Here is a 12,497-nt window from a genome sequence, read left to right on the forward strand (position 1 = left end):
TTATCATAAACAACGGGTTCATACATACTACTGGAATTATTTTTAAAAGAGCTAAGAATGGCAAAAAAAAAAATTATAATATGTATAACATTTTTGTCAGATGTGAATAAGGAAATTAAGAGTATTTTTTTTTCTTGGTGAATGGAGTGGGGGTATATACATTTTAAAATAAAATTTTGATTTACAAGGACCCAATTCTCGTGAGTAAAAATGTAAACATAAAAAAAATAAAATAAAAACTTCTTATGAATAATCATTGAGTATAATATATTGTGTATATTATGTTTACATAAAATGGTATAAACAAGTAAAAATAATACTCTTTTACAGAGCTTGATGATGTTGAACATTTTTGAAACGTTCAATACTTAAAACAAATGATGTTATAAAACTTAATCAAATATATAAATAATAAAATTGTTATGAGTAGGTTAAATAAATAAAAAATTCACAGTAATATACTTAATATCTTTCAATAATAAACGATAGTTATATATATTAATTTACCGAGTTAAAAGAAGATGTTTAGCTATCTTTTTTTTATTATCTCTAGGCAGCATAAGTTTATTTTGTTATACCAGTACGTACAATTACGTATGTATAAAAAACGCAATAGTGAAAAGTATATTCGCTATTAATTAGTTCCATGCTAGACTAAATAAATATAATTATTATAAAATAAAAAATATTGGAAAACTATAAATAATAACTAATAATAATAAAAATAATAATAATTTGTTATGCCTAAATATTATGTACAAAGTGTTAAAATTGGAAAACACTTCAAAATATATGAACAGAAGGGAGGCCCAACGAAAAGATGGCACATATTTAAGTTGGCTAAGGTTCTACATTGTTTAAGTCTTTAAATTAAAGACTACACATTCTTTATTATCTTCAATTTATTCTTCTTAAGATTGGTCTTAAGTTTAATGAACCATCATAATTCCACTTAATACTGCCTAATATTTATACTTAACAAAAATTAATTTCAACAAATAATAGTATAATTTAATTTAAATTGATTTGCAATTATCAGTACATTTTAATTAATAATATAAAGCAGGCCAGACCAAACTGGTTTTATGTTTTGAAATCAATTGGCATTTTATGATCTTAATATTAGTCTTGTTCTCTGTATGTGAGAATCTATAAAAATTAAAAACGGAAGCCTGCCTCTGAGGTTATCCATAAAACCAATATGACAATGATATGATTCAATAGTCACCAGTTTGGTATAGATCCAGCCAATTAATATTAACATTTTATATATATTTAACATTAAAAGGGGATTACGGAAGACAATTAGGTATAGTGCAACCAAGTTAAGATGACCAGGAGGCATAACATGTCAGTTGCCTGGTCATGTTTGTTTCGGTCAGGCCCAACAACATGAAGCATCAACTGATAGACCATATTTTGACTGTCGTGTCGGCAGGGTTTAAAATAAGCTCCTCTTTTCTGCATGATTGGTCATCTTAACTTAGTTGCACTATAGGTGACAATAATCTGACTAATTCAAAATATAAGAAAATAAAAAAAATTTTGTACAATTTCTTAAGGAGAGTAATGGTAGATAAAATAATATTTTTGTGTTTTAAAAGATCGATAATTTATAATGAAACTCTATTTATCATTTATATATAGTATATATAAATGTATTTGTGACTAGAAGTCATATAGCTGCCTTTGGAATAGTTAAATGGTCTTACGGGGAAGGAGGTGATAAAAACAATATTATTATTATAACGTATACTATGTTCATAGGCTCAAGTAAAAACCAATTTACGAATGTACTCATGCATAAAATTCGCGATGTGAAGATTTTAGGTATGGATTTGTGGCTGGTGAACGTTTAGTTTCTTCTAAGGGATAAGAACCCTCGTCCTTTTTACGCATCCTGTATACAATGAACATAACCACTAGAATTGCGCATAACAATCCCACAACAGCACCACCAATAACAGCTGAAACATACATATATATTGTTAGATGGTTACAATAATTAAGAGATGTTTTATGATTCATAAACAGTAAATATTGTTTTTTCTTATTATTACCTGCAAGTATGCCAGGTTGTGCGAAAAATGAAGATGTTCGCTCAGGGTGGCTGTTTGGACTTATATACACTCCGTTACTGCTAGAATGTTCATCAATAGCATTGGAAGGAGGTGGAGGAAGAGTAGACGTAGATGTAGTCTGAGGTACTTCAGGTGCACTAGGTACACTGGGTGCCAAATTGACATCATCAATGTTTTGTTTGGGCTAAAATAAAAGTATAAATATAAATCAAGTATTAAAGTTTTCTTAATTGTTTTATTTCTATAAATCTTTCAAATATAATATAAACAGTGCACAAACCCAAAATTACAGTTTGAACCTATTTTGGTCTTAAAAATGAAAAATAATTAGATATGTTTATAAAATATCAGTTTAAAAAATGTGAAATAGGTAGTGCAGTAAAGATGGAAAGGAATATTGAATCTTACAGACCATAAAGTTCATAATACACTATTTGTACCTCATATAATTTGTGTGTTAATAAACGCATATTTCTGTATCTATCTAACGTATTATTAGAGCATGTTAATATGCGTATTTGATAATATCAATAAAATGTTCATTATCATTAAAAGCAAAGTTAATATGTAGACTACATATGGAATTAAATGAGTCATCAACCCTCAATGTCTATTAAAAAAAATATATGGAAATAAATTATAATTTTACACAGTGAATACAGTTATTTTTTATGACTAATGACTACAAATACGATACTTATTATTATAAAAGGTTTACAATAATCCATCATAATTTATAACTATTTCTACTTTATTTATCTCGTACCCATCATGTTTCAAAAGAATTAAAGCTGTTTTCAAAGGTATTTTAAATGTAAATTATTCAAATTGTTTTGATACACCACTTATAAGAAGTGCAAAGATATAAAGAAAAACAAATTGCAGTGTAGGTTGAAATATAGTATAACTAGCAAACATAGTTATACTATTCTGCTGCCCTCAAAAAAAAAATTTCAGATTAGCGATGCAAAATTAGTAGAAATATGCAATTCATCAGGTGAGTCTAACATGCAACATATTAATATTAAAAGTTTCCAATGAGCAATGGATTTATAGAGGTAAGCATTGTGTGTGAAGGTAAAAAAAAAACCTACATATGTGGTAATCAAACTTCCTGGAAATTGATATCAACTAAAAATGCTACATACAACATTAAGTTATAACATTGGTTATAACAATAACAAACAAATATAATTCATTTTCATAGAACACAATATTGGGATATTTACTAGGTATTAAATTAAACCACTAAATCATAAATGGCTTTAAAAATTTTAAACAAAATATAACTGCTTCCAATTAAATTGTTGTACTAATTTGATTCAATGATTGTGAAATGATTTAATAGTTAACTTATAATGAATTATAAGAACATTAATATATTGTAGAATTTTTTTTATGTGCTATATGTGTAGACGAATAATAGCTTAACAATTTATTCTATACATTTCTAGTCTCCATCAGACAAATGTCATCTAGATGACAAACTTGCACACTATATCCTAATCAAACAATAGTCTACAAACTAAATAAATAGATTGTTAAATTTATAAATGTGAGTTTATGAAGTTTATGTACAACATTATCTTAATGTTTCACAACCTAGCGTTGAATATATTATATAAAAAGGATTAAGTTATCATTTTAATAGTATTTTTGTTAGATTAATATATTATGTGTATAGTGCATACATTAATGTTGTGAACTAGAATGGTTTATGAATGTTAAAATTAAATTACTGGAATAAATTGAATGATAATTTGCAATTCATTATTTATTGTTAGTGCATATTATAGTAATTAAGTAATTATAATTAAATTGAAGTAGGTACACAAAGTCTAATATTATAAATCTTACAAATAAAATATAATTTTAACATACATTAATTAAATTACTTTAAAGTTATTTCTAACACTACAAATACAATTACAAAATGCCAAACTAATGTGATTCAATCTTACTGTGACCCATTTTGGTAGATGAACAGAGAAGTTGATTTATCATAGAAGTAAAATAGTTCCTCGAATGGGTTATAAATAATTCATATAAGAGGGGCATTAGGCAGAGGCATCATATACAATTTAGTTCATAACACATGTAAATAAAGGTTGTATAGATAATATTATAGATCATCAGTAATTTTGAGAACTAAAATTTTTTTTAATTTATTGTTAATTAAAATACAAATTTTCACTAATATCTATGAGTTACATTAATTTTTAAATATTTAACAGTCCCTCCCATATCAATTAGTAACCCATAATTGGTTCATTTAATGTCAATGGTGATTAAATTAAGTATATGTTTATTTCAACCTAGCATGATTAATTAGTTTAGAGATAAAAATTAACCTAATAAAATAATGTATACATCAATATACGCCAATACTTAAACTATTTTAATAAACATGTAAGGAGCAATTTAAAATTAATTTAATATCACCTAGTAACAGACTGAAAAAAAATTACACTGACCGGGGAAATGGAAATTGTTTCTACCCAACAAACAAAACAACACCATCTACCAAGATTTTGTGAGCTGAATGCTGAGACTAACTTTTATAAAATAAATACTTATTGTATGTTAACAGATAATAGACCTAGGATGTCTATGAAAAGATTGAACAAGAACAAAAAAAGTTCAGGTCTATGAGGATAAAAGATAAATTAAATAGAAATATATATAAATTAAACGTACCTCTTCGGGGAAATTAGATTCTTCATCGAGACTCTTAACTGTTGTAGTCGTAGTTGATGTAGTAGTTACAGGATTAAACACCTTTTGTGGCTTTTCTGTATCAAAATCTTCAGTGTCATCTTCATCTTCATCATCACCATCATCCATATCGTCTTCATCTTCTTCAGAATCAACACCTGCTTTACCTTTGCTTTTACCACCAACTTGTGCATCCTCATCATCGGGTCCATAGCCAGAACCACTAGATTCCATATCTTCAGCCCCTGTTCCTTTTGATGGGGGACCCATACCACTACCTTCTTCGCCTAGCATCATATCATCAGCACCTAATTTATCGGTGTCACCATCATCCGCATTTTCAGATTCATCATCAATAAATAATTCTTCCTTATATGGTTTTAATGGTTTAGTAGATGAAACATTTTTGTTAGATTGTGCAAGCACCTATAAAAATAATAACATGGTTTTGTTTAGTACTTATTGATTACTCATCACACATTTTGAAAATAAATATGGTACATGGGGCATGAGCCTTATGACCCCGCCACCGGTCAAAATCGATTGCTTACAATATTTATCTCCACACCAAGCGACTTTTATCATTTGATATTACTATTGCATACCACCAAGGTTAAATATAAACGAATAAAAGTATAGCAAAATCAACATTTATCATGATCGTTATCTTTATGGCATTTTATAGGTATTATTTAAATGTATTAATGTAATTAGACAAAAAAAACTACAGTGTGTGTCTATTTTCAGTGACTTTTTACTTTTATAAATAAGAACATAACTTTAGTTATTTAACACATCATGAATATAATAAACATCTATATTGTAATATTCACAATAACATAAGAGGTATTTTATAGGTAATCTAATAATATTCATTTAAGTCAAGGTTTAAGTTAATACTAAAAGATATACATAGGTGAATTTATGCATTCAAAGTAAATATATTCTATACATTTCACAACAGCACAAATTATTCTGTATGTGTTTCTTGTTATAACATAGGTACATTTTAAAGTTGTAATATGTATTTAGGTTTATACAACTTGTAGAATTTTGTAAACTTTATGAATGGATTTTTTATTTTTTTTTATGGCATAACAATAAGTAATGAGCTAACAGTATATATATAGTTATTATTACTGCATATGACATACATCACATAAAGTCATAGTAATATATATAATAGTTCTATCACTAATATCAAACTATAAAAATGGAAGTCAAGGGGTGGGAAGATAAATTTGACCTATTGAGTTTATAAAAAATCACTACTTTAAATAACATTTTTAAATAAGCTAGTTAAAAAATATTATATTAGTTACCTACTAAAATCAAAATTCACCCAAATTTCATACCTATCGATTGACTTATAATAATCCATTAAAATTAATATTTTAAAAATCCTATAAGAACTATCAGATACCTACAAATATAAGTTAGGTAGTAATCAATTATGTATGGTTAGGTAGCTTCTTTACAGCCCCGCGTCAGTTAGAAAAATGTAGAAGGGTATAATTCAGACTGAATTTCAGCCCCCTTTTCATGAGAAGAATTAAATTCCTGTTGAACTAAATTCATAGAAATTCAACAAAACCAATTAAGTATAATGTATCAACCTGTAAATTGATAATACTTTTGTTAAAATATTGGAACAACTAGAGAACGGGCGAGTTAAAGGTTATATATTTAAAAATAATTTTTCTGAAAGTTTGGAATTTGAAATAGGATATTGTACCTACTTAATAATACGAATTTGGCATTAATAAATAATGTGTTAACTAAACAGTTAAGATGTTTTTTTAAAACATAGTTTATAACATTTTGGTTTGAACATGATTTTTCAAAATAATACTGAGTTAATAAATGGAAATATAAAGTAACTTCAATACCTATAGTATAATGTAGGTATGTAAAGATAATTAAATATTTATAATATTCTTGATAAACAAATACAAAAACAATGACATTTGCAGTTTATTGTTTTCAACGTGGATAATTTGTTTTGAAGCTATTATTAAGCCAACTGTGTAACGAAATTTTCAACCACTATGATAGGTATCTGTCTATTATTGGAAAAAAAACAAGAATTTGAGATCAAATCATTTATGAAACTAATGGTCAACAATTTATTATTTTAAATAAATACTAACATTGATAACAAAGAATGTACAAAAATGTACAATGCAGTAGAGGCACCTATCAAGAATTCAAGACAGATTTTATTTTATGAATACATATTCCATTAGATAATTTAACCAGTTAAGCCTTTAAGACACACAATTCTCTTTGTGGTAGTCTACCTACTTAACTATAACAATAAATTACAACACCAATCATAAGCTTGTTTGATTATTTTATCAAGTTTCAGAAAAATGTGTAGGTAATACAAACTAATAGCTCACCTACTTTAGATAAAGGTACATTCCATGTAGGTACATATGCAAAAGTTTGAAAAAAAAAGATTTACCTACCAAACTCAAAGCATTTTTTAAATTCAGCAAGACTCAAGGTCCCCACATACTGCAGCGGTAAAATTCTTTTGTCTTGGCGGTGGCAGTAAATTGTGTCCGGACTCATTTTACAGCCACCGCCACCGCTACCGCTGCAGTGTGTGGGGACCTTTATGCCATAGGCTTCCATTATCAATAACAAATGTTGTTCAGAAAACAAATAAATGCCTAAATATGAACACCTACTTAAGAGTATATATATGTTGATGAATCAAAGATAGAATATTGAAAATATATAAATAATATGATGAATCAATATATTTTAACTATAACAACAAATCACAGGTAGCCATCTGCTTAGTTGAAATTAATGATGATTAAGTATATAAAAAAATGTAATCTACAAGTAGGAAGAATGTTACTTTTTACGAGGATAAAAGGTCAAGCAGATGGTTATCAGGTAATGACAATAATAAGAAGCATAGTAGGTACATCAATATTAATTGAAAAAATATTAAGAATGTCTGCTGCAGACATATGAGTGGGCACTTAATGAACCAGACATCAATTACTTACTCGATTATTGTTCGATCATTGACCTTTGGCAACTATAGGAAACACACCAAACATAATTCTAAATTATACCTACCCATACTGAAATCCAACTACATAATTTTAAAGAATATGATGCCTTAAGGCATACTTTGAACAACAAATCGGTCGCATCAGGTATGAATTATCTTATACCTATAGATCGAGACCTACACGATTCAACGACAAACCATTTCGGTTGGGCAGGTGTTAATAGTCATGGACTGTACATCAGACAGATGTCACGATCCTAGACGGCACTCATCGAATGGAGGCAACGGAGACGACAACCTCCCGATATCAAAATCTACCCCGTCGATAGAAGACTGCCACCACTGCCCACTGACACTATCCGCAGACAGGCCGAGCGTCGTATTTCTACTTACGTTGTGCACAAGAAAAATGCAGACGACCGCCAGGCAAACGATTTTCGGTCCCATGGCGGCGGCTGAGTCGACGGTAATCAGTGGCGGCGGTGGTTCAGTGGCGACGGCTCTGTGCTGGACGACGACGGAGACGGCGGGCGTATGTGGCCGAGAACGGTTTCCCTACTGTACGACGGGAAACGACGGCTACAGCAACGACGGAGACGGAGACGGAGACGAAGCAGCGGCGTTGTTGGTGCGCGCGGACGGCGTTGATATTGTCATGGACGCGACTGGTGTTTGGCCGCACCGTGTGTGCACTGCACTGTGCGCGCGTACGGGGTGGTGTCGTGCTGCCGATATGCGGGTGCATGCGACAACGTCCAACGATAAAAACAATGGAGCGCGGGTGTTGCGGACTCGACGAACGTATGAAACAACGAACGAACAAACAAACAAACAAACAAACGAACGAATTCGATGACGGACGACGGCGGCGGCGATGGTTCGCACAAGTATTTTGACGTTCAACGGAATCGGAATGTCAATCTTAATCAATGAACGGGGAGAGGTGGGTTGCGTACTTGTGTGTGTGGTGTTTTTTCTTTTCTCTCTCTCTCGTATTTTTATACTCTATTCCCCGCCCACTCCCCACCCACCGCTCGGTAGTGCGACGTATAATGCACACGCTGCACGCGCGCGCACACGTCGCTCTCTCTCCGTCGCACACCCACACGCACCCACTCGGGGGTACGGTCGCTCACTCTATCCGACGCCGGGACTCTACGGCGCGGCTCAAGCAGCAGCAGCAGCAGCGGCAGCTGCGGTCGGTACCGCCAGAACCGCCGCGACGACGATTTTTTTCCCAGTGTTCGCCGCTTACCGCTTAGTAGGCAATTGTAGGCACCAGCGTTCGGGTTGTTCCGAGGACCGGTGAACGGGCAGCTGCTGCTGCAGAGAGTGGTCGTATAATGTAGATAAAAGAATACCATCGTTGCCAGTGGTCGGAAAACGCGCGTTGCCGCCCCGCCACTACCACGCCCGCGGTACATTGAGTATGGACCGTGATGGCATGTCCGGCGTTGCGAACCCCTGCAGGTGTTCGGCGGAACTACGTAATAATATTAAACACGACGACGGAGCGCATATAAATGTATTAATAACAATAATATTAGAATATATTATAATTTACAACACACACGATATTGTGTGCGGGTAAACACGTGCGACCTTTTCTCATCCCCCCACACTTCGTGCGCGCTTGCAGCACAACACACGAACCGCATCGTTCAGAATTCGTTTTGTTGAGCAATGCCACACGACAATATTTTAAAATATTATATTATTTTCAATTGATATTTTATTTTTGAGGCCAATTTTTATTTTGTAGGTACCTACACGCCAAGCGAGTCGAAATGTACATTACTCAATACTCGGTGCATAATGCATACATAGTGCAACAGCTCACCACGCTAGTGTTCCAGAATTGTCTTAATCGTACAGGAACGCGTATAAAACTTGAACTCTACGTCTCTACCTATTTTTTAGAAGTTTCGAACCTTATACTACAGTTTTTTATAGTTTTATACTCTGCGTGAGTTCAAACATATAAATATATGTATAATAAAAATTGAAATTATTTATAATATATTTGAGTTGCTTTCATTTTTTTAATAATTGTTTATATTGGCTCAGAAGTAATATTATGTTAACCATATCATCAGAGTAATCATTAATATAATGGTTTATTAACAATTGCATCGTCGCCCATAGGTATGGGTAATGGCCAATGATTATTGCTCTGTAGATAATGTATTGATGTGGCAATGTGGCCGTGTTGGCACTTGTTAGTTTCTAGCACCAAGTCAAGATGGCAGATTGGAGTACAATACATCATATTGTTTGTAGTGCAGCAACCTGAATGACAGAAAATGCAAGGTTGAGAAGACTGAAGGAAGGTCGTTTCAAACGGTTAAACAACATAATATTATTGTTATATGGTTTGTTCAAAAAAGTCGGGAATTCTCAATATTATATAATCGTGATAATGTGGTAGGTATTGTTAAATATTTATATCATACAATGATACAAACACTGTTACGCGCAGAATAATCCGCGGAGACATGGCACTCGGCATCAGGTATGCAGACGTCCTTGACGTACCTACTCGGATCCCTTAGACGGTTAAGTCCAACTTACTAGCCAAGTATTTAGCCATAAGCCATGGTTGATAAGACGCATAAGTCGTTATATCTAACCAGTATGACGGTATCCACTATCCAGACTACTCGGTTTAGAGGTGAACGGACGTTTACGTCATAATTATATTTGTAACTGAATTCCATTCGTAAATTATAATAGGCCAGATTGTAGTTTTTACATGGTAAAAAAATGAATTATAAATTACGCTCGACTTGACCGAGGAACAATGAATTAGAATTGAATTGGTTTTCAAGCTTGTCATTATTTTCCTACTTTCAGAATTTATTTCGAGAAATTAATAAAAGTAACAATTTTTTGTAAAATCCGAGACCAAAAAATTGTATAATGAATTTACTCCGTACAGACGAAATTTGTTGTCGAAGACAACTAGATTCTGATTTATAGAGCCTATAGCTGAGTAAGTTTGAGCACTGTATAGAACACTCAGCAACGACCCAAGTCCAAATATAGCAATAATGCAATACATAGGTAATAGGTAAGACATAGGCGTGCTCACAGGGCGTGCCTAGGCACGCCCTTTGATTTTTTTCATGGGCCGAAGCGCTCCGTGCCTCAATTATACTACCCATATATTTGTCATAAATGTACCTAAATCGCCTAAATCGATTTTAGATAATATTTTTAAACAATGTGTATATATTGTAGGGCTTCAAAACGTTGTTTGTAATGTCGGAAAAGAGAACAAAAATTTGCAAAAAATAAAATGTAGAAGTGTTGTATTTATAAAAATGGTTGACTAAAGGTCCTATATGGTATAGTGAAGTCTACCGAATAGTCGGTATAGGTGTTTGCGGACAGTGGTGAGACCGCATACGTAATGCAACTCTATCCTTATTTAATGGCCACGTGTCTTCAAAGTCTTGTATTTAGCCCGTGCGTCCTTCCAGGCATCATAATATTATTGTACGCTGCCAATACACGTACCCATCGGCCATCTCGCTTGTACAAGTCGGGTGATTCGTCGTAATACAAGTCACGGTCCTGTATAATACGTATTAGTATTTATTATTGTTGTATTTCACTGTAAGGACGTGGCCACAGATCGTACTGCATTAATCTATTATGCTATTCGCTGTGCAGTAGACGTGGCTGTCCGTCCACTGTTAAAATGATTAATGACAAATCGCTTCGTTAAATAAATTGTAATCATATTTGATGGGGTACACACGAAACGCGTGTGCTATGAGATCCTCTCGGTACGAAACATACGATAAATTGCTGAATCGCGTGTTTAAAATAATATCTCGGCGGCCGCGGCTGTACGTATAATAAGTAAGGTTCACTGACACAGATAGGCGGTACGCCGGTACCACGATATTTCGGGTCTGGTTTGCGAAATCGCACATTCGGTGTACTGCAGTTTACTGTCGTATTATTGTATATAATAAGACTACCTATAATTTGGTTATTATTATTTTTTATTCATAAAGTTTTACCCGCTGCTTTAGGTTATACTACACATATACGTTTTCGCACCAAATAATATTCTATGTTGCGAAGGGTAAGGTGCAGGTCACACCCGGACGGTGCAGATATTATGTTTGGATATATACGTATGTGCACATTTTTATATAGATACGCCCTCGCGACCTTGTACCTCGTCGGATTCGTATTATATATTGACACGAATATGAACATGACTTCACCACAGTGACCCTGTGTTCTTAAAATAGGTACCCACCCGGAAAACGGGTTTCCGATTTCTGGTACACGTGTGTCGACTGTCGACCATAATCACATACGTGCCGCGTCGGCCGTCGTCCGCCGTGAACGATCGCGTTATAATACATAATAATATTATACCTATTTATTATTCGGTATTCTTATTTTAGTTATTACTTATTATACTTTTCGTCAATTGCCATTCACACATGACAAAACAGATCGTTTTGATCTATTTTGCCATGCTTGAGCAGTTGAGCTGTTGCACAACACTATTCATCGCGTACGAACGCCTAATGTTATATTATATAGGTAGGTGCATAGGCGGCACTTGGGAATGATTCTAGGGGGGCAAAAAACTAATTACAATAACCCAGAAAAATGGATTTTCATAAACCAATTTTTCCAAA

At 32.9% G+C, this 12,497-nt stretch overlaps 1 protein-coding gene across 1 annotated transcript; it reads right to left on the bottom strand.

The window, feature by feature from the left end:
- Positions 1 to 550: 550 nt before the first annotated feature.
- On the bottom strand, positions 551 to 8,723 carry LOC111030996 (syndecan). Its single transcript, XM_022310748.1, has 4 exons — positions 8,224 to 8,723; positions 4,779 to 5,222; positions 2,061 to 2,265; positions 551 to 1,967 (listed from the first exon to the last, which is right to left on the bottom strand). The coding sequence occupies exons 1-4, from the start codon at positions 8,275 to 8,277 to the stop codon at positions 1,798 to 1,800; spliced, it is 873 nt and encodes a 290-aa protein (XP_022166440.1). The 5' UTR covers positions 8,278 to 8,723; the 3' UTR covers positions 551 to 1,797.
- Between the last annotated feature and the right edge of the window lie 3,774 nt (positions 8,724 to 12,497).

Source organism: Myzus persicae, unplaced genomic scaffold (genome assembly GCF_001856785.1).
Source record: "Myzus persicae strain clone G006 unplaced genomic scaffold, MPER_G0061.0, whole genome shotgun sequence".
Taxonomy (NCBI): Eukaryota; Metazoa; Arthropoda; class Insecta; order Hemiptera; family Aphididae; genus Myzus; species Myzus persicae.